This window comes from Brassica oleracea, unplaced genomic scaffold (assembly GCF_000695525.1).
Source record: "Brassica oleracea var. oleracea cultivar TO1000 unplaced genomic scaffold, BOL UnpScaffold00578, whole genome shotgun sequence".
Classification (NCBI taxonomy): Eukaryota; Viridiplantae; Streptophyta; class Magnoliopsida; order Brassicales; family Brassicaceae; genus Brassica; species Brassica oleracea.
Window position 1 is genome coordinate 33,375 of NW_013617421.1, and position 18,586 is coordinate 51,960.

At 36.5% G+C, this 18,586-nt stretch overlaps 2 protein-coding genes across 2 annotated transcripts; both read right to left on the reverse strand.

Moving 5' to 3' along the window:
• Positions 1-166: 166 nt before the first annotated feature.
• On the reverse strand, positions 167-1,181 carry LOC106319711 (probable calcium-binding protein CML45). The gene has a single exon (XM_013758092.1). It carries the CDS (start codon positions 923-925, stop codon positions 329-331), a length of 597 nt encoding a protein of 198 aa, XP_013613546.1. The 5' UTR covers positions 926-1,181; the 3' UTR covers positions 167-328.
• A 14,694-nt stretch (positions 1,182-15,875) lies between these two features.
• LOC106319687 (cyclic dof factor 2) lies at positions 15,876-18,086 on the reverse strand. The gene is made up of 2 exons (XM_013758065.1): positions 17,699-18,086; positions 15,876-17,208 (listed from the first exon to the last, which is right to left on the reverse strand). The coding sequence occupies exons 1-2, from the start codon at positions 17,900-17,902 to the stop codon at positions 16,099-16,101; spliced, it is 1,314 nt and encodes a 437-aa protein (XP_013613519.1). The 5' UTR covers positions 17,903-18,086; the 3' UTR covers positions 15,876-16,098.
• Between the last annotated feature and the right edge of the window lie 500 nt (positions 18,087-18,586).

Here is an 18,586-nt window from a genome sequence, read left to right on the forward strand (position 1 = left end):
GTCAGCGTTCTTTTTATTGGTGAAGATTTTAAACCTAAACTTCTCTAGTTATTTGTTTTCTAGGTTTTAATAGTGTGTACTAGTTCAATATTCTTTCTGTGATTTACTGGTGAGGCTTTTGTTTGTTACAGATTGTTCATGTCCGTGACAGTGATTCCTCATCTCATTGTTTTTGTGCTCTATATGAGCTTTTGATATTAAACTTCAATAATTTTTACAAGAAGGTGTTGAGAAAACCATATTAACAGACGTTATCTTAAATCAAGAAGTTGAAAAAAAAAAAAAGGTGTGCAGAAGTTGATAGATTATTACTTAAGAAACTATGACTTCAGCAGAAGTTATTCTCCATGAATTTCACAAATCCATAGAAATCGATTCTTCCATCTTTGTTTCCGTCGAACGATCTGATCATTCTCCTGCAGTTCTCAAGGTTAGATCCTTGCTCTAACCCAAGGACTGTCAAAACTCTCTTCAAATCTATTGGATCAAGAAACCCATCTCTGTTTTCATCAAAGACATCAAAAGCCTGCTTCACTTCCTCCAAGCTCGGCTCTGTCTCTTCAAACAGGTTCGAAAGCTCCTCCGAACTGTAACGTTTCTGAAGTCCCTCGCTTTCTGAGTCGGCGAGAAGTCCTAAGCTTCTCATCACCATCTCTGCATCTTCTCTGAAAAGACCATCATCTTGTTTGACGGAGCTCTGGACCTCGAGATCTTTGTTCTTCTTCTCGGAAACACATTGCTGGTGTGCAAGAAGAGGACAAGATCTGGAGAAAAAGATCTGAGCGAGAGAAACCCATTTTAAAAAACTGATGAGGAAAAAATCGATCAGACCAAACAAAGGGAAACAAGAAGAAGAAGAGTGTTTGCATTCGGACAAGGAACTCTTCTCCATGGTTATAAGACAATATAAGTGGCTTCCAGTCATGTTAGATTTAGACTATACTTAGAAAATGAATGAAATAAATGTTTTGGATGAGATGTGGGAGATGGTTTCATAAGGTTTATATATATACATGATGAATAAGTCAATTTGGACAGAGCTTTGGTGGAGAGGCAAAAGTGAGGAAGTTGCAGTTGGAATAAGAGGTGATGAAGGAAAGGGAAAGAGGAAACTTACATAGAAACTTAAGTCTAAGAAAAGAATAAAGTAAGTTGAGAGGAAATTTCTTCTGTACCATTTTTTTTGGACTTATTTGAAGGAAAGTTTGGTCAGTTTACTATTTTATAGTGATGTGTACCAACTAATAGAAACCATATTTTAAAGGGCTTTTTGCAAAAGTGACTCAAAACTTGGAGTCAAACAGAAAACTAACTTTTTCCTTTGACTCCTTTTTTTTTTGAGATTTTAACCCCACACCTGCATTTTATCTACGAAAATGCCATTAACATTTTTTTTTTTTTTTTTCAAAAATGGCTTCTTTACTGTCTCAACCTCATCTTCTTCAAGTATTTACAATATTGCCACTGCAATGAATAGTGGCAACAACCTTGTACGAACTGTTTGGAGCTTTTATTGCCCTTTAATGCACGTAAATCTCTTTACACTCTCTCTGTTTCAATTGTTATGAACTAAAAACAACATTTCTTTCACTTTCTCTCTATATTCATCCAAAAAACTCAAGCTTTTGATTCAAAATATGGGCTATGGTTGACAGAGCCATATTTCTTTCGTTTTGACTTACGGTTGCTTTCGTTTGAGGTTCTGGGTGGTTGGAGAAGACCCTGTGTGCAAACGAAGTCATCTCACCTAGTTTAAGGTACGAATTTGAATTTTTTTTCAAGATCTGTTCGCGTAGAAGACTTACTAGTAAGTCATCTGTATGTAGAAGACTTACTGATGAGTCTTCTGGTCAAACGGAAGACTTAAATTAAGTCGTCCAGCTTTGTTTGTTAAAAAAAAACACTCCAGACGACTTATATATACGTCGTCTACGAGAAACGGGCTAGTTTTGCATTTGACCGAATCGTGTCAGATCTTTGACTATTTCTGGACGACTTATAATTCAGTCGTCTCTGGGAAAGTTAAAATTTCAATATTTTATGAAAACTTGACGACTTACGTGTAAGTCGTCCTAGGTTAGTTTTGTAATTGAAAAATAAAACTTCATAATTTAACTTTAACCAGACGACTTAATATAAAGTCGTCCCTCCAGAAGACTTAATTTAAAGTCGTCCGGGGAAAGCAAAGTCGTCCAGAATTTTTCCCAATTTTCTGGTCAAACCTTGCTTATCCCGGACGACCTTAAATTAAGTCGTTTAGCTGGACGACTTTATATTAAGTCGTCTGGTTAAAGTTAAATTATGAAGTTTTATTTTTCAATTACAAAACTAACCTAGGACGACTTACACGTAAGTCGTCAAGTTTTCATAAAATATTGAAATTTTAACTTTCCCAGAGACGACTGAATTATAAGTCGTCCAGAAATAGTCAAAGATCTGACACGATTCGGTCAAATGCAAAACTAGCCCGTTTCTCATAGACGACGTATATATAAGTCGTCTGAAGTGTTTTTTTTTAACAAACAAAGCTGGACGACTTAATTTAAGTCGTCCGTTTGACCAGAAGACTCATCAGTAAGTCTTCTACATACAGATGACTTACTAGTAAGTCTTCTACGCGAACAGATCTTGAAAAAAAATTCAAATTCGTACCTTAAACTAGGTGAGATGACTTCGTTTGCACACAAGGTCTTCTCCAACCACCCAGAACCTCAAACGAAAGCAACCGTAAGTAAAAACGAAAGAAATATGGCTCTGTCAACCATAGCCCATATTTTGAATCAAAAGCTTGAGTTTTTTGGATGAATATAGAGAGAAAGTGAAAGAAATGTTGTTTTTAGTTCATAACAATTGAAACAGAGAGAGTGTAAAGAGATTTACGTGCATTAAAGGGCAATAAAAGCTCCAAACAGTTCGTACAAGGTTGTTGCCACTATTCATTGCAGTGGCAATATTGTAAATACTTGAAAAAGATGAGGTTGAGACAGTAAAGAAGCAGCTGGGAAGACTTTCCAGACGCCTTATTATAAGTCGTCTAATAAGTCGTCCAGATGGAAGACTTTCCAGACGACTTAATTAAGTCGTCCGATAAGTCGTCCAGCTGGGAAGACTTTCCAGACGCCTTATTATAAGTCGTCTAATAAGTCGTCCAGATGGAAGACTTTCCAGACGACTTAATTAAGTCGTCCGATAAGTCGTCCAGCTGGGAAGACTTTCCAGACGCCTTATTATAAGTCGTCTAATAAGTCGTCCAGATGGAAGACTTTCCAGACGACTTAATTAAGTCGTCCGATAAGTCGTCCAGCTGGGAAGACTTTCCAGACGCCTTATTATAAGTCGTCTAATAAGTCGTCCAGATGGAAGACTTTCCAGACGACTTAATTAAGTCGTCCGATAAGTCGTCCAGCTGGGAAGACTTTCCAGACGCCTTATTATAAGTCGTCTAATAAGTCGTCCAGATGGAAGACTTTCCAGACGACTTAATTAAGTCGTCCGATAAGTCGTCCAGCTGGGAAGACTTTCCAGACGCCTTATTATAAGTCGTCTAATAAGTCGTCCAGATGGAAGACTTTCCAGACGACTTAATTAAGTCGTCCGATAAGTCGTCCAGCTGGGAAGACTTTCCAGACGCCTTATTATAAGTCGTCTAATAAGTCGTCCAGATGGAAGACTTTCCAGACGACTTAATTAAGTCGTCCGATAAGTCGTCCAGCTGGGAAGACTTTCCAGACGCCTTATTATAAGTCGTCTAATAAGTCGTCCAGATGGAAGACTTTCCAGACGACTTAATTAAGTCGTCCGATAAGTCGTCCAGCTGGGAAGACTTTCCAGACGCCTTATTATAAGTCGTCTAATAAGTCGTCCAGATGGAAGACTTTCCAGACGACTTAATTAAGTCGTCCGATAAGTCGTCCAGCTGGGAAGACTTTCCAGACGCCTTATTATAAGTCGTCTAATAAGTCGTCCAGATGGAAGACTTTCCAGACGACTTAATTAAGTCGTCCGATAAGTCGTCCAGCTGGGAAGACTTTCCAGACGCCTTATTATAAGTCGTCTAATAAGTCGTCCAGATGGAAGACTTTCCAGACGACTTAATTAAGTCGTCCGATAAGTCGTCCAGCTGGGAAGACTTTCCAGACGCCTTATTATAAGTCGTCTAATAAGTCGTCCAGATGGAAGACTTTCCAGACGACTTAATTAAGTCGTCCGATAAGTCGTCCAGCTGGGAAGACTTTCCAGACGCCTTATTATAAGTCGTCTAATAAGTCGTCCAGATGGAAGACTTTCCAGACGACTTAATTAAGTCGTCCGATAAGTCGTCCAGCTGGGAAGACTTTCCAGACGCCTTATTATAAGTCGTCTAATAAGTCGTCCAGATGGAAGACTTTCCAGACGACTTAATTAAGTCGTCCGATAAGTCGTCCAGCTGGGAAGACTTTCCAGACGCCTTATTATAAGTCGTCTAATAAGTCGTCCAGATGGAAGACTTTCCAGACGACTTAATTAAGTCGTCCGATAAGTCGTCCAGCTGGGAAGACTTTCCAGACGCCTTATTATAAGTCGTCTAATAAGTCGTCCAGATGGAAGACTTTCCAGACGACTTAATTAAGTCGTCCGATAAGTCGTCCAGCTGGGAAGACTTTCCAGACGCCTTATTATAAGTCGTCTAATAAGTCGTCCAGATGGAAGACTTTCCAGACGACTTAATTAAGTCGTCCGATAAGTCGTCCAGCTGGGAAGACTTTCCAGACGCCTTATTATAAGTCGTCTAATAAGTCGTCCAGATGGAAGACTTTCCAGACGACTTAATTAAGTCGTCCGATAAGTCGTCCAGCTGGGAAGACTTTCCAGACGCCTTATTATAAGTCGTCTAATAAGTCGTCCAGATGGAAGACTTTCCAGACGACTTAATTAAGTCGTCCGATAAGTCGTCCAGCTGGGAAGACTTTCCAGACGCCTTATTATAAGTCGTCTAATAAGTCGTCCAGATGGAAGACTTTCCAGACGACTTAATTAAGTCGTCCGATAAGTCGTCCAGCTGGGAAGACTTTCCAGACGCCTTATTATAAGTCGTCTAATAAGTCGTCCAGATGGAAGACTTTCCAGACGACTTAATTAAGTCGTCCGATAAGTCGTCCAGCTGGGAAGACTTTCCAGACGCCTTATTATAAGTCGTCTAATAAGTCGTCCAGATGGAAGACTTTCCAGACGACTTAATTAAGTCGTCCGATAAGTCGTCCAGCTGGGAAGACTTTCCAGACGCCTTATTATAAGTCGTCTAATAAGTCGTCCAGATGGAAGACTTTCCAGACGACTTAATTAAGTCGTCCGATAAGTCGTCCAGCTGGGAAGACTTTCCAGACGCCTTATTATAAGTCGTCTAATAAGTCGTCCAGATGGAAGACTTTCCAGACGACTTAATTAAGTCGTCCGATAAGTCGTCCAGCTGGGAAGACTTTCCAGACGCCTTATTATAAGTCGTCTAATAAGTCGTCCAGATGGAAGACTTTCCAGACGACTTAATTAAGTCGTCCGATAAGTCGTCCAGCTGGGAAGACTTTCCAGACGCCTTATTATAAGTCGTCTAATAAGTCGTCCAGATGGAAGACTTTCCAGACGACTTAATTAAGTCGTCCGATAAGTCGTCCAGCTGGGAAGACTTTCCAGACGCCTTATTATAAGTCGTCTAATAAGTCGTCCAGATGGAAGACTTTCCAGACGACTTAATTAAGTCGTCCGATAAGTCGTCCAGCTGGGAAGACTTTCCAGACGCCTTATTATAAGTCGTCTAATAAGTCGTCCAGATGGAAGACTTTCCAGACGACTTAATTAAGTCGTCCGATAAGTCGTCCAGCTGGGAAGACTTTCCAGACGCCTTATTATAAGTCGTCTAATAAGTCGTCCAGATGGAAGACTTTCCAGACGACTTAATTAAGTCGTCCGATAAGTCGTCCAGCTGGGAAGACTTTCCAGACGCCTTATTATAAGTCGTCTAATAAGTCGTCCAGATGGAAGACTTTCCAGACGACTTAATTAAGTCGTCCGATAAGTCGTCCAGCTGGGAAGACTTTCCAGACGCCTTATTATAAGTCGTCTAATAAGTCGTCCAGATGGAAGACTTTCCAGACGACTTAATTAAGTCGTCCGATAAGTCGTCCAGCTGGGAAGACTTTCCAGACGCCTTATTATAAGTCGTCTAATAAGTCGTCCAGATGGAAGACTTTCCAGACGACTTATAATAAGTCGTCTGCGCAGTCTTTTGGATTGAAGTAAATACCTGACTCAAGATAGCAGCTTTCATTGATCTGCGGCCTCTGCTGCCCTCGTAAGCCAGTATCGGTGGAGACGGACTGTCTGCTCTGGGACCACCAATACTAGCACCCAATTCCGGCATAGCTGTGTACGTCTAGACCTGAAGAACTTGTATAAACCCATCCACGGTGTAACAGCCAGCAATTTCTTTGTTCCACAAAGAGTCCATCAGCACCTTAAACGCGACTCTCCCCCATGGATAATTCTCAAACCGTTCTAAATCCATCACTAGCCTTGCCAGAGTAGATCGTGTAGCGGTTGAAAACTTTCTCCCTTCAATGAATCCAGTGAAGATGGAGAGGTACGCGAGCCGCTTGCGATCTTCCCTGGACCAATCCCCGCATCTCTTCAGTGCTGCTATTATCTGATCAGTAGTTGGCCCAGCTTCCAGATGAACTCCCAGCATCCCCCAGAAAGAAACCATCTCTGGGGTAACGTCACATTTTGGTGTCTCAAGGTCCTCGATGTACTCGCAGTTTAGACCAGTGAGGTTTTCAAACTCTAACAGTGAAAACCTCAAAGGTTCTGGACCAACGAGAGACCACATCTCATACTTCTTCTTAATGTCCAGCTTGAAACTGAGCATGTAGTGAACCAGCCTTGAAGCCCAACCAAATCCCTGCTCCTTGAACTTGATGAAAACTCCCAAACTCGACTCCTTGAGCTCTTCAAATTCGTCATCAGTAAGAGCTTTCCTAAGAGCAGTATGCAACTTGCTGTTATCCGTATGATACGAAATGCTATTGTGGGCTTCTGGTTCTTCCCCTGATGTGTATAACCTACGGGGGAGTTCTGGAATATCCATCCTTTTTGTCTGCAAAATAATCAAAGACAACAATATAAGTCCAGACGACTTAGTAGACGACTTAAATTACTTACAAGTCTTCCAGTCGCAGAAGGAGTTGGAGTACTCGTCATTGCGGTTATAGATCTGAAAAAATAAACGTGAAACGGTGAGAATGAGTAAATTGATAGAGACAACGTTTTATGTTCATCTTTTCCTCGAGATTGATGACTTAGCGGCGTTAGGGTTTACAGAGAAACGGCGCTAAGGTTTACAGAGAAGAAGCGGCGGCGCTAGGGTTTAGAAGAAGCGGCGGCGCTAGTGTTTAGAACGTTGGTGACCACGGTGGCGAGGGCGACGGTTTGTTCGGAAATAGTGGAATCGGCGGCGCTAGGGTTTAGAGGAATCGGCGCGGCTAGGGTTAGAAGAAGCTGCGGCGACAACGGTGAGAATGAAGTGAGATAGATAGCCGATGTTGAGAACGATGGTTTGTTCGGAAATCGTGGGAATTCGAAATCGCCTTTGAGAGAGAACTGTTAGGGTTTCTGAATTTCGCGAAAAATGAAACAAAAAAAATAAAAATCACCTTATATATTGGGTAAATAATCCGGTTAGCTTTAAAATTACATTGGTAAACTTTAAGGTTTGGTCCGGTTTAGACGACTTATTCTGGCTGATAATGTACAACAGACGACTTAATATTTAGTCGTCTGTTTTCAGACGACAAAATATTAAGTCGTCCTAGACCCTAAAATGAACCCCTAAACTAAAATGACTAGATTAACTAACTAACCACGTTATAAAATCAAATTATACTTAAATAGTGTTTACTATACACAGAAATGAACACGCATAAGTTATTTTAAAAATTTTCAAAAACGGTTTTAATGCTTTCCAAAATCTAACCCTAAGAACACATACAATACTACAACATATGTTGATGAAACATAAACTTAAGAATATCATGACTCACTACTTTCACTCATCTATGCTGAAAACAATTGAAATTTGTTATATCTTAATTTATACCTCCTAAGACATATGTTAATTACATAATTCCCATTTTTCACTTATCAAAATATTTTTTACAAAATTTTTAAATTATGTTTAAGACTAACTGTCCAGACGACTTTCAGTTAAGTCGTCTGGACGACTTATTTTCAAGTCGTCTAAACAGACGACTTGCGAGGGGTAGAAACGTAAAAAAAATTCCGTTTTTTTGTTTGGTCACAAGGGGATAGTTGTAATTTCAATAGCCTTTTAGGTTACTTTTGCGTTTGACCCAAGTTGGGGTATTGTTTTGGGTTTGACTCCAAGTTTTGAGTCACACTTGGCAATTCTCCCTATTTTAAAAGTATGATGGTTAATACTTAAATATATTATAGGTGACCAAAATTCACGTCTCGTCTCATCGTGTTCCTACCGTGTCGTTCAGTTCGGGTTTCTTGGGTTCACCCCTTGAACCTCTAGGTTCACCGACCAATAGTATTTGAATATTTGATATTTGATATTTTTTAAAAAGAAAACAAAATTAAATTTTCAAATAAAATTATATTTTTAAAACAAAACAATAAAAATACATAAAAATAATTACAAAAATATTGTTAAACCGTTAGCAAAATACTAATTCCTATAACCCAAATTATAAACCTTAAATCTTGGATAAACCGTAAACTATTGGAAAATTTTAAACCCTAAATCATACATTAAAAACTAAATCTTAATAACACTAAACCCTGAACCCTAATCACTAAACCCTAAACCCTATGATAAACCCTGAACTCTTGGATAAATCATAAACTCTAAATAAAAAATATTTAAAATTAAACCCTAAAGTTTATGATTTATCCAAGGGTTCAGAGTTTACCCAAGGGTTTAGGATTTAGTGATTAGGATTTAGGGTTTAGTGTTATTAAAATTTAGTTTTTTATATATGATTTAGGGTTTAAGATTTTCCAACGGTTTAGAGTTTATCCAAAGTTTAAGGTTTAACGTTTAAGGTTTAGGGTTTAGGGTTTAGGATTTAGGGTATAGGGTTTAGTATTTTGCTGAAGACTTAACAATATTAATTAATTTATTTTTTGTAGCTATTTTTATGTATTTTTAGTATTTTATTTTAAAAATATAATCTAATTTGGATATTTAATTTTATTTCCTTTTTTAAAAGATATCAAATATCAAATACTCAAACACTATTGGGTTGGTGAAACTAAAAATTTCTCGTTTTAAAATACTAGTTTTAGACATTATTTTACAAAATATTCTTCGTTTGAAGTGAAAAACGTCTGGAACATTTTTATGCGAGAATGCAAACTATACAACTCCCTTTTGTGTTCTGAAATTTCCCATATTTCCTCTTGTTACGATAAGCAATGTTACAGCATATATGTGTACAAAGCTATCCAGCGCATCTACAAAATATTCTTACATATATCAAGAGCAGTAAGGAATGAATGAATGATCACAATCTGGTAAAAAAGATAAAAACACAAGTAGAAGGATGTTCTAGTCTACATTTCCACAAAGCTCAAGTAGATGTGACCCTCTTTGAAACTTTATGAGCCCGAGCTGCCAAGACCCTGGTAAAGTGGTACACTCCCTCACGCTCTTCATCCGTTACAATCAAAGTGTTTGTAAAAATGATCCTGCAAAAACCATCACATTCAGTAAAGATTGCTAAACATCCAGTTTGTTTCAACAATTTTGCAACGGAAATTAGAGTACAATAGAATTCCGGGACAAACAACACATTGTGGAGCACATAATCAGAGTGTAGTTACTGTGAACCACGCTTCGTTGCTCTAGATGCATTCCCATTAGGGAATTTATCAAGCGAGGAAACAATGTCAGCGACATCCATCACGAGATAGAGACGAGTCTTATGTCATGATGTGAAGCACATATACAACCTCTTCAATCTTTCCGTCAAAGGCAAATACCACATTCTTTTGAATGGGATCGGAACTCTTCCCCTCGTCTCCTGATAACGAGGTTTCCCACAAAATTTGCATACATTCCGTGTCTCATCCGCTCTCCAGTAGATCATGCAGTTGTCAATACATACATCTATCACTTCATACGGTAGTTGAAGACCTGCAACAAGTTTCTGAACCTCGTAGTATGAACCCGGTGCAAGGTTATCCTCAGGTAGAATACCTTTGACAAAATCAGTAATCGCATCCATACATTCTTCAGCCAAATTATAGTCTGTCTTAATACCCATTAATCTAGTTGCAGATGATAAGACTGAATAACCATCTCTACAATTTTGATACAAAGGTTGTTTTCCTGCATCCAACATGTCAAAAAATCTCCTAGACTCGGGGTTTGGTTCTTCCCCTCTATAATGATCATGTACCATCTGCTCAGTACCTACACCATAATCTATATCCGTTCTAGATTCTTCTAACCTAATATCAGGCTGAAGTTCACTAACAGGCTGAGGTTCGCTAGTACTACCATATTCATAACCAGTTTCCCCATGAAGGTACCAAACTTTATAATTACGTGAAAACCCTTTCATATACAAATGAGTCCAAACATCAAATTCTTTTATAACCTTATTATTATTGCAAGAAGAGCAGGGACATCTTAACATACCACTTTTTGCATCCGGTTGCTGTTGAACAAGCCTCATGAATTCTCCAATCCCTTGAACGTATTCTTCCGTAAGCAAATTGGTGTTCGGATCCAAATGAGGTTTATCCATCCACGAACGATAATAAACTTCTGAAGACATGATTTTCACGGAATTGTTATGACTAAAGAGAATGAAGAGAGAATGAAGTGTGAATGAGTTGAATGAAGAGGGGTTATATTTATAGGAAATTGCTTACGGACCTCCGACGACTTTCCGACGAAATTCCGACGGATATAAAGAAGTCCGTCGGAATTCCGTCGGAATTGTCCAATCCCAAACGGCTACACAACGGTCATATGTATTTGTCGGCAACGGTCACATGGTTCGTCGGAATTCCGTCGGAAAATACCGACGGAATTCCGACGAACTATGTGACCGTTGCCGACAAATATATATGACCGTTGTATAGCCGTTTGAGATTGGACAATACCGACGGAATTCCGACGGACTGCTTTACATCCATCGGAATTCCGTCGGAAAGTCGTCGGAGGTCCGTAAGCAATTTCCTATAAATACAACCCGTGTCAATGATCACATCAGGATGGTTAGTTTTACCCGATAACTCTCAGAGGATACTGATCGCTGAGCTTGCATGAGGTTGATCAGTTGTGGAATCTGATTTTTTCTACTGTCAGTACAAGTCACAGCATGAGCATTGTTCCCTTCCACGTCCTCATCCTGTTCCCCGCACTCCACGACCGCCGCGCTGTACCGGCTTGGTCTCAGAATTATTTGGCCGATTCATGCAGCTGTTCATAAGATTGAAAACAATTAAACTATGAATAATCTATCACTCTCTTAATGGGGAATGAAAAGGACAAACACGATTTAAAATCGTTGCAACTAATTTCCTAAGTAAGTTTCCTGGAAATTATATAGTGAGTGGCTTTCTTTTTCACTTGGCGTTTTTCCACAAACATTATTATATTAACGTCCTACTTCTTGTTCTGATATCATATAAAATGTTCGTTCATTAGACATTACTATGAAGCTTTCAAACTTCCAAACTTCCAAATTTTGAGGTTTTTGGCTTTTAAAAAAGCATTCAAACCATCAAATTTGGTTCTGATTATTGAAACTTCAAATTTGAGGTTTTACTATTCAAAACCTAAAAATATTATTTAATTTTCACTTTATAAGTTATAGTTATGTAACTTACATATACTTCAGGTAATATTAATTTTTATATCTCTTTAATCTTTATTATCATATCTCACTTAAATATTTCACATATATCTATGCATATATATATTATTAATGCAAAATATATAAATATATTACAATTAAAATAAAAATTATTAATATAAAATAAAAATATTATGTATATGTAATTTCGTAATTATTTCTCTAGCCGAGACACTTCATTTTAAAAATTAAAGATTTCCTCACTTCGTAAAATAAAATATTCATATATGAATCAAAAATATTGCGTTTTACATTTTAGTGTGTATTGATTATTTATTTATAAAATTTTCAGTGCTTCTTTTTTATGTTTAATAAAATTGATATAAAATGTAAAATACAAAAAAAAATGTATTTGACGTTCTTTTTGGAGTATTCACTTAATCACTTTGCTTTTATTTTGAGGATCAGTCTCAGATAAGATTCATTGTTGGAAATATTCTTCGTTGTTTTGGTCTGAGCTGATTTTCTATTCAGTGAGGGTTGTTTTTGTTTGAAAAAATATTCAGTGAGGGTTGTTTCAAACTGGTATATTTTTATGGGAAATTGAAGTCCGTATACATAAGAAAAAGAAAAATTAACTTCACACCCATAGCTTCACTTTGGCTATGATATGTTATATATTGTTGTGTAAAGTGCCAAAAATAGTATTTTCTGCGCGCACATACATCAACGAATGTCTGATCTCATTATCCTGTAAATTGAACAATTGTTTCTACTTTACAAACTCTTGCATACAGCGAAGAAGAGAGATTTGAAGAGGGTGTGTGGGTTCGGTCGTGCGGCATAAGTAGGATATTGAGAGTTAGGATTTCAGTGGTTCTTTCAATTTTACGGTGGCACAATTGAGTTTCCAAAGCCAACAAATCAAGGTAAGTTTGGTTTGATTTCATAGCATCTGGGGACATAGTCTAAGTTTTAAACTGATCTCGTCTTGTATCTGTGGGTGATTAAATATGTCAGGTATCTGGTTTGTTGGGTTGGAGATCGTGAAAACAGACGATGGATTGAATTGGGGAGGATGAACAATAATGTTGTGTAATGTATTATATTCTATTTATAATTACAGTATAGTATGTTACAATTCTTCTCATCCTCTTCGGCAAAGTGTATCTCCTTCGCCTTATGATTCTTCTCCTTCACTACTCCATCAGCTATGTTGTCTTATCCTTTAGCATTGTCGCCACTAATAACATCCCAGAATTAGATGGTGGGTTACATTAGAGAAGAAGAACAATGCTCTCTCTTAGAATGTTTGATTCTATAGCGGTATAATAAATAAAATAGAATGCAAATTCATAGTACTAAAAGTTTTATGCCGCTGAAATGATTCTGATGTTTAGAGTTTTGTAAAGACAACAATTAATATATAATGCACTCACCATTTTTTTCACGAACAATACATTTATATGAAGAATATACTCATGTTTTATATCTCCTTATGGTAACTCCAACAACGTCCCAAATACCTAGCTTGCCTCTGGTGTGTTCTGTTTCGCCACACTTGTTCTCTGTATCTTCATTCTTTATTTATGTCTTCATGACAATATATTTTTGTAAGTGGATGTCCATTTTGGTTGCAGCTTTGTCCAGACTATAATTCATATAGTATAGTCTAATTTCGCTTGTGGGTATCCGTTGTTTTATTACAACTGTGTCCATACTATAATGAATATTGTATAGTATATTTTTACTTGCTTTTTCTTCCACACATCCACGCGCTCTCTAAGGGATAGTAATAGCATTTTTTGAAAAACCTGTCACATCGAGGAACTTATACTGTAGAATGGACATATTCTTTATTTTACTGCCATTTATGTATATCTCACAAATTCACCATATTTTTATACGTTAGATCATACATAACATTTTATCTCCCAAAAATTACGTTAACTGAGAAAACCAACCCTTTGTTACTGCACCATCAAAGTGAGAGAAAAACACAAAAGAAAATGAATAGAACCTCTCTCAAATAGTACATCATTTAAAATAGAAAATGAGCTTATGAACATTATTACAGTTGTTCTAAAAAAAAACATTATTACAGTATATTTAAAGAATCACTGTTCATAGATTTGTCATGATGTTGAATTTTTTTTATTCATAATCCCTATGATTCTTTTAAGAACTTCACTGTATGCATAAACAAAATTTATATAATATATATATATATATATATATATATTTTAATAAATTTTTAATGCTTATACAAAGATTATCTTTCAAATATAATTATAAATAAAAGTAGTTAAACATTTCAATTTAAATTTAAGTTCAATAATGATATATATATAACATAACAAACAATAACATAAAGAATACATAAATTGTACCAATTTTTTAAAAACTTATATAGTACAGTTTTTAAAAACCTCACATGAAATAAACTTATCATAACTTTGATTAGAATGACTGAATAATCGTTGAGAAAAAAAAAAGACTGAATAATCAAGTAAACCATCTCCATATTGTCTAAGATCACTAAGATATTGGCCAAATGAAGTAGATGCAAATAAGTTTCTTGACTTTGATGTTGTGTAATCTTTTTATGTAAAATCTGTGTTTGTTTAATATGAACAGATGTATGATTCTTTAAGTAACCGAATAAGCATTTGATGTTTAAAAAAAAAAACCAAATATATGAAACTTTGGTCTCACCCTTGTATGTAAAATATGTGTTTGTTGAACATGAATAGATGTATGAATCTTTGGTCTTGAGTGGAATTCAAATTTCAAAATAAACTTTGTTCTCCACTTTTAGTTCTATTTTGAATCTCTAATTGGTGTTTCTATTATGTAGTTGTCTTCTTTAATTGTTTCAAAAATTATACAGTGATATTCAATAAATTAATACTTGATAAATTAGTTATGATAAACTAAAAAATTCATCAGATTTCGAGTTGGGCCGGTTCAAAATGTACTACAATTTGATAAGATAATAAAATTTTGAAACACCTTTAAAAATACATGGTCTCACACTATAATCATAAATTAATAATTATTATGTGAAGTTTATATAAATATATAAACAAAGTATTATACTTTTTATATTTATTCACAATGAAATCGCTTTTAATTATTTTTAACATTCTTATGTTATTTTATCAGACTTCATCTAAAAACTTTTATAAATTGTATATTACATATCTCGATACAACAAATAATCTCAAATAATGAAGATAAAATTTGAATCTATTACATATAGTGAGTATAAAACACCATAAAAGCAGTTATTCTTTTTATTTTACATAAAATATATATTTACAAATATATCAATTAAAAAAAATTTTAAATTAATAATTCGTTAAATTAATAAAATATTAAAAAATTCAACGTTATTAATTTATGGAGTTTTTATTGTATGTTTCCCTTTAAAAGATGTTGATCACTGTTGATGTTTGATTGTTACCTTTTCTTTTTAGCATGTAGAGAAGACGTGGAACGTATTCTATGAATTCTCCAGTTACTCTTGTGAAAGGATATGTTTTTGTTTTTGGAAAATATAAATGTGATTCCTAAATGTATGTTTTACACAACATGATAACTAAAGATGAGATTGACCTGCTACACCAATTAATATTATTATAGTTGGAAGAAAAGTTTCATTTCTGGAAGTTGGAATAGTTGAAGATGAAAATACCTACCAAATTTTTTATGAGCTAATTTAGAGGAATAAAAAATAAAGAAGCTCATTTTTCTTTTATCATTTTCCCAAATGCTTTAAAGAAAGATCCTTCAACTCGTCTCAAATTCTATGTGAACACGCAAAGTTCTGAGCATTTTGGAAAAGCCATTTAATCAGAAAGCGAGGTTCCTTTAAATCCGAACACTCTTCAAGTCTTCTTTCTTTGGCTAAACTAAAAGTCATGATCAACATGTATTTGCATTTTAGGATATTTGATACTATATCTGTGAACACACAGTAGTCAATGATGGGGCATAAATTAGATTTTAAGCTTACTAAACAAATCGTAAATTATAATGGAAAATAGCAAATCTTACAAGATTTATTTAACTACAGTTTTGGGGATTTTTCCCATTTATGATACAACAACAAACATTTACTCTGCAACCCAAAAACTAACTTCTCCCTCGCTATGTCAACCATAATATATACAAAAAGGACTCACTTGTTATCTTGGAACACAAGACTGAACCCTAAACATTCAAATCCATCATTTTATGAGCTTTCATGGAAGTTTGCTGACCTAGAAAGAGCAGCAGGATTCGCTTGCAACTCTGGTCGTCTTCCTTGAGAAAGACTGCTTTTTTCTTTGTTCGGTGACCTGAAAGCTCCGAAAGTGTCTGCCTTTTCGTCCTTCTTGATCCCTAGTGTCTCCCATATCGAACTTTTAGCGGCTTCCTCTGGATCATCGATCCTCAGCGTCTTGGGAACCCAAAGGCATCTCTCGGATTTGCTTTTCTCTCTACCAAGTGGTGACTCGGTTTCTTCAAGAACGGTTCCCGGTTCAGCAATGCTCTCGTCGCGTGAATGTTTACCAAGTGTTGGAGAGTTTGGACCGGACCCAGCAGATGGTGAAGTGGGTTGTGGCATCCAGGCGATGCTGTTCCATGTCCCCGGTGAAACACCCGGGTAGCTCCAGTAAGCAGGCGGAGGGTAAAACGGTACAGCCGTCCATGAAACACCGTTCCAAGCGTACGGCCAAGTTGGTGGTGGTCCTGGAAAGCATGGTAACGGGCTGATTGTTCCGGCCTGTTCCTTTGAAGGGTTTAAAGGAACCGTAATCTTCAAGCCTGCACTAGCTTCTGTCTTCTTCAGCATTGACTTGTCAGCAAGATTCAACCCTGAAGCCATGGATTCACATAGGACTGAGTCAGAGCCGAAAGTCAGGAGACTGGTGCCATTATCAGCGGTTCTTGCCGCCGCCGCCTTCTGCATAGCTTCCGCAGATGTTATGGTTACGTGACGGTTAAAATGAGAAGCCGGGTTCTTGTTCTTGCGTCTCCCAGCACCGACGGGAACGTTCCTCATGGTTCCTCCAGCTGTCCAATACCTCTGACACTTCTTGCAGAAATGGCGAGGTTGGTTAACGTTGTAGTTGTTGTAGTAACAGAACTTGGTCTCCATGCTGTTGCATCGCGGGCAAGGCAGAATCTTGTCGGGCTTCTTTAGCTTCCCCTCTTGAGAGCAAGTCCCGTTCTGTGACGTCTCTTCATCCGTCTTTGCAACTTTAGTAGTTTCCGTTTTCTCAGTTATACTCGATGCCGCACTAACTTTACTAGATTCATTGCACAATGACTCGTCTCCACACTCTGTATCTTTTTCTTCCTGAGATAATCACAAAAATCAATTAGTATGCTAACAATGTTGTTATATCAAATAAACAGCAAATAGTGAAGCTAAACCTCAGAACTACACTGAAATTAAATGTATTCAATGTTTTCAGAAACCAGAACACAGATTCTGGAGTTTTCCAGATCTAGTTACTGACATATTGAATAACTAACTCATTAAAAGTTTAAGGCTTCTGAAATCAACAGAACCAGAGAAGCTAACGATTTTAATCTCCTTCGAAATGAGTAGAACGGCGTAAACCCTAAAAGTGCTTCAGCAAACCAAATATCAAAGAACTCATTTGAGGAAAGAATAGAACTAACACCATCGAATGAACAAAACCTAGTTCAACATAAACACAAGATCCCTTTTTTTGTTTTATAAAGTTATGATTTTGATTAAGCTAACATGAACCCATCGGTCATTTCCATGAAATAAATCATGGGTACTCTTCAAAATCGACTCACAAATCCAAAAACGTTACCTTTTGACTCTCGCTATCTCCACAACCATCATCATCTCCTCCTCCTCCTCCTGCTAAACCGGAATCACCCATCTCTTCATCGTCTCCGGTACACGAATCTGATAACCGAACAGGATTCTGGTCTTGCTGTTCTGTTAAATCACCACCAAGAAGTTCCGGTAAAGGAATCGTTTTCCCAAACAGCTTAATCGCCGGATCAGACATCAATCTTCTTCGAGAAAAAAGCGGAAACTTTTGAGAAGACAGAGAAGAAAGAGAGAGAGAGAGAGAGAGACGACTGTCTTGTGTTTCGGTGGTTGTCTGAGTTTTTTCTCTTTCTTTCTCGATTTGTTTATTTCTTTTTATCTCCTTTTTGTCTTTGCGAGAAAAAAGATTACAGTTTTGCTGTGATCTTGCGAATTGTACAACCTTTTGATTCGCCCAGAGTGCCATGTCATTACACGTGATGATTCTGAGCCACAAGTTTTTTGTAGACTTTTTTATAGAAAAAGGCATCTCTTTTTCTTTTTCCTCTCTCTTTTTCGCTTTTCGTTTCATTTTTACTTTTTCAACCCTTTTTTTCTTTTTTTATTACTTATTTTACAAGTCTGTACAATTTAATACGTTTTAAAGACAAAACTAGTACTCCTCCGTTTCAAAAAAGTAGTTTGGACTAAAAACATTAATATTAAAAAATTTAGTACTTTTAAAAAAATAATATTTAATTAATTAGTTCAATCAATTATAAAAAAATTAATATTATTTGATTGGTTACACTATATCCAATAAATGTAAAAATTATCTAGATATTTGGAAACTATTTACATATTGAAACAAAAGAATTTTTCTTAAACTACTTACGATAAGAAACGAAGGGAGTATAATATTTGAATTATCTTTATCTATAAA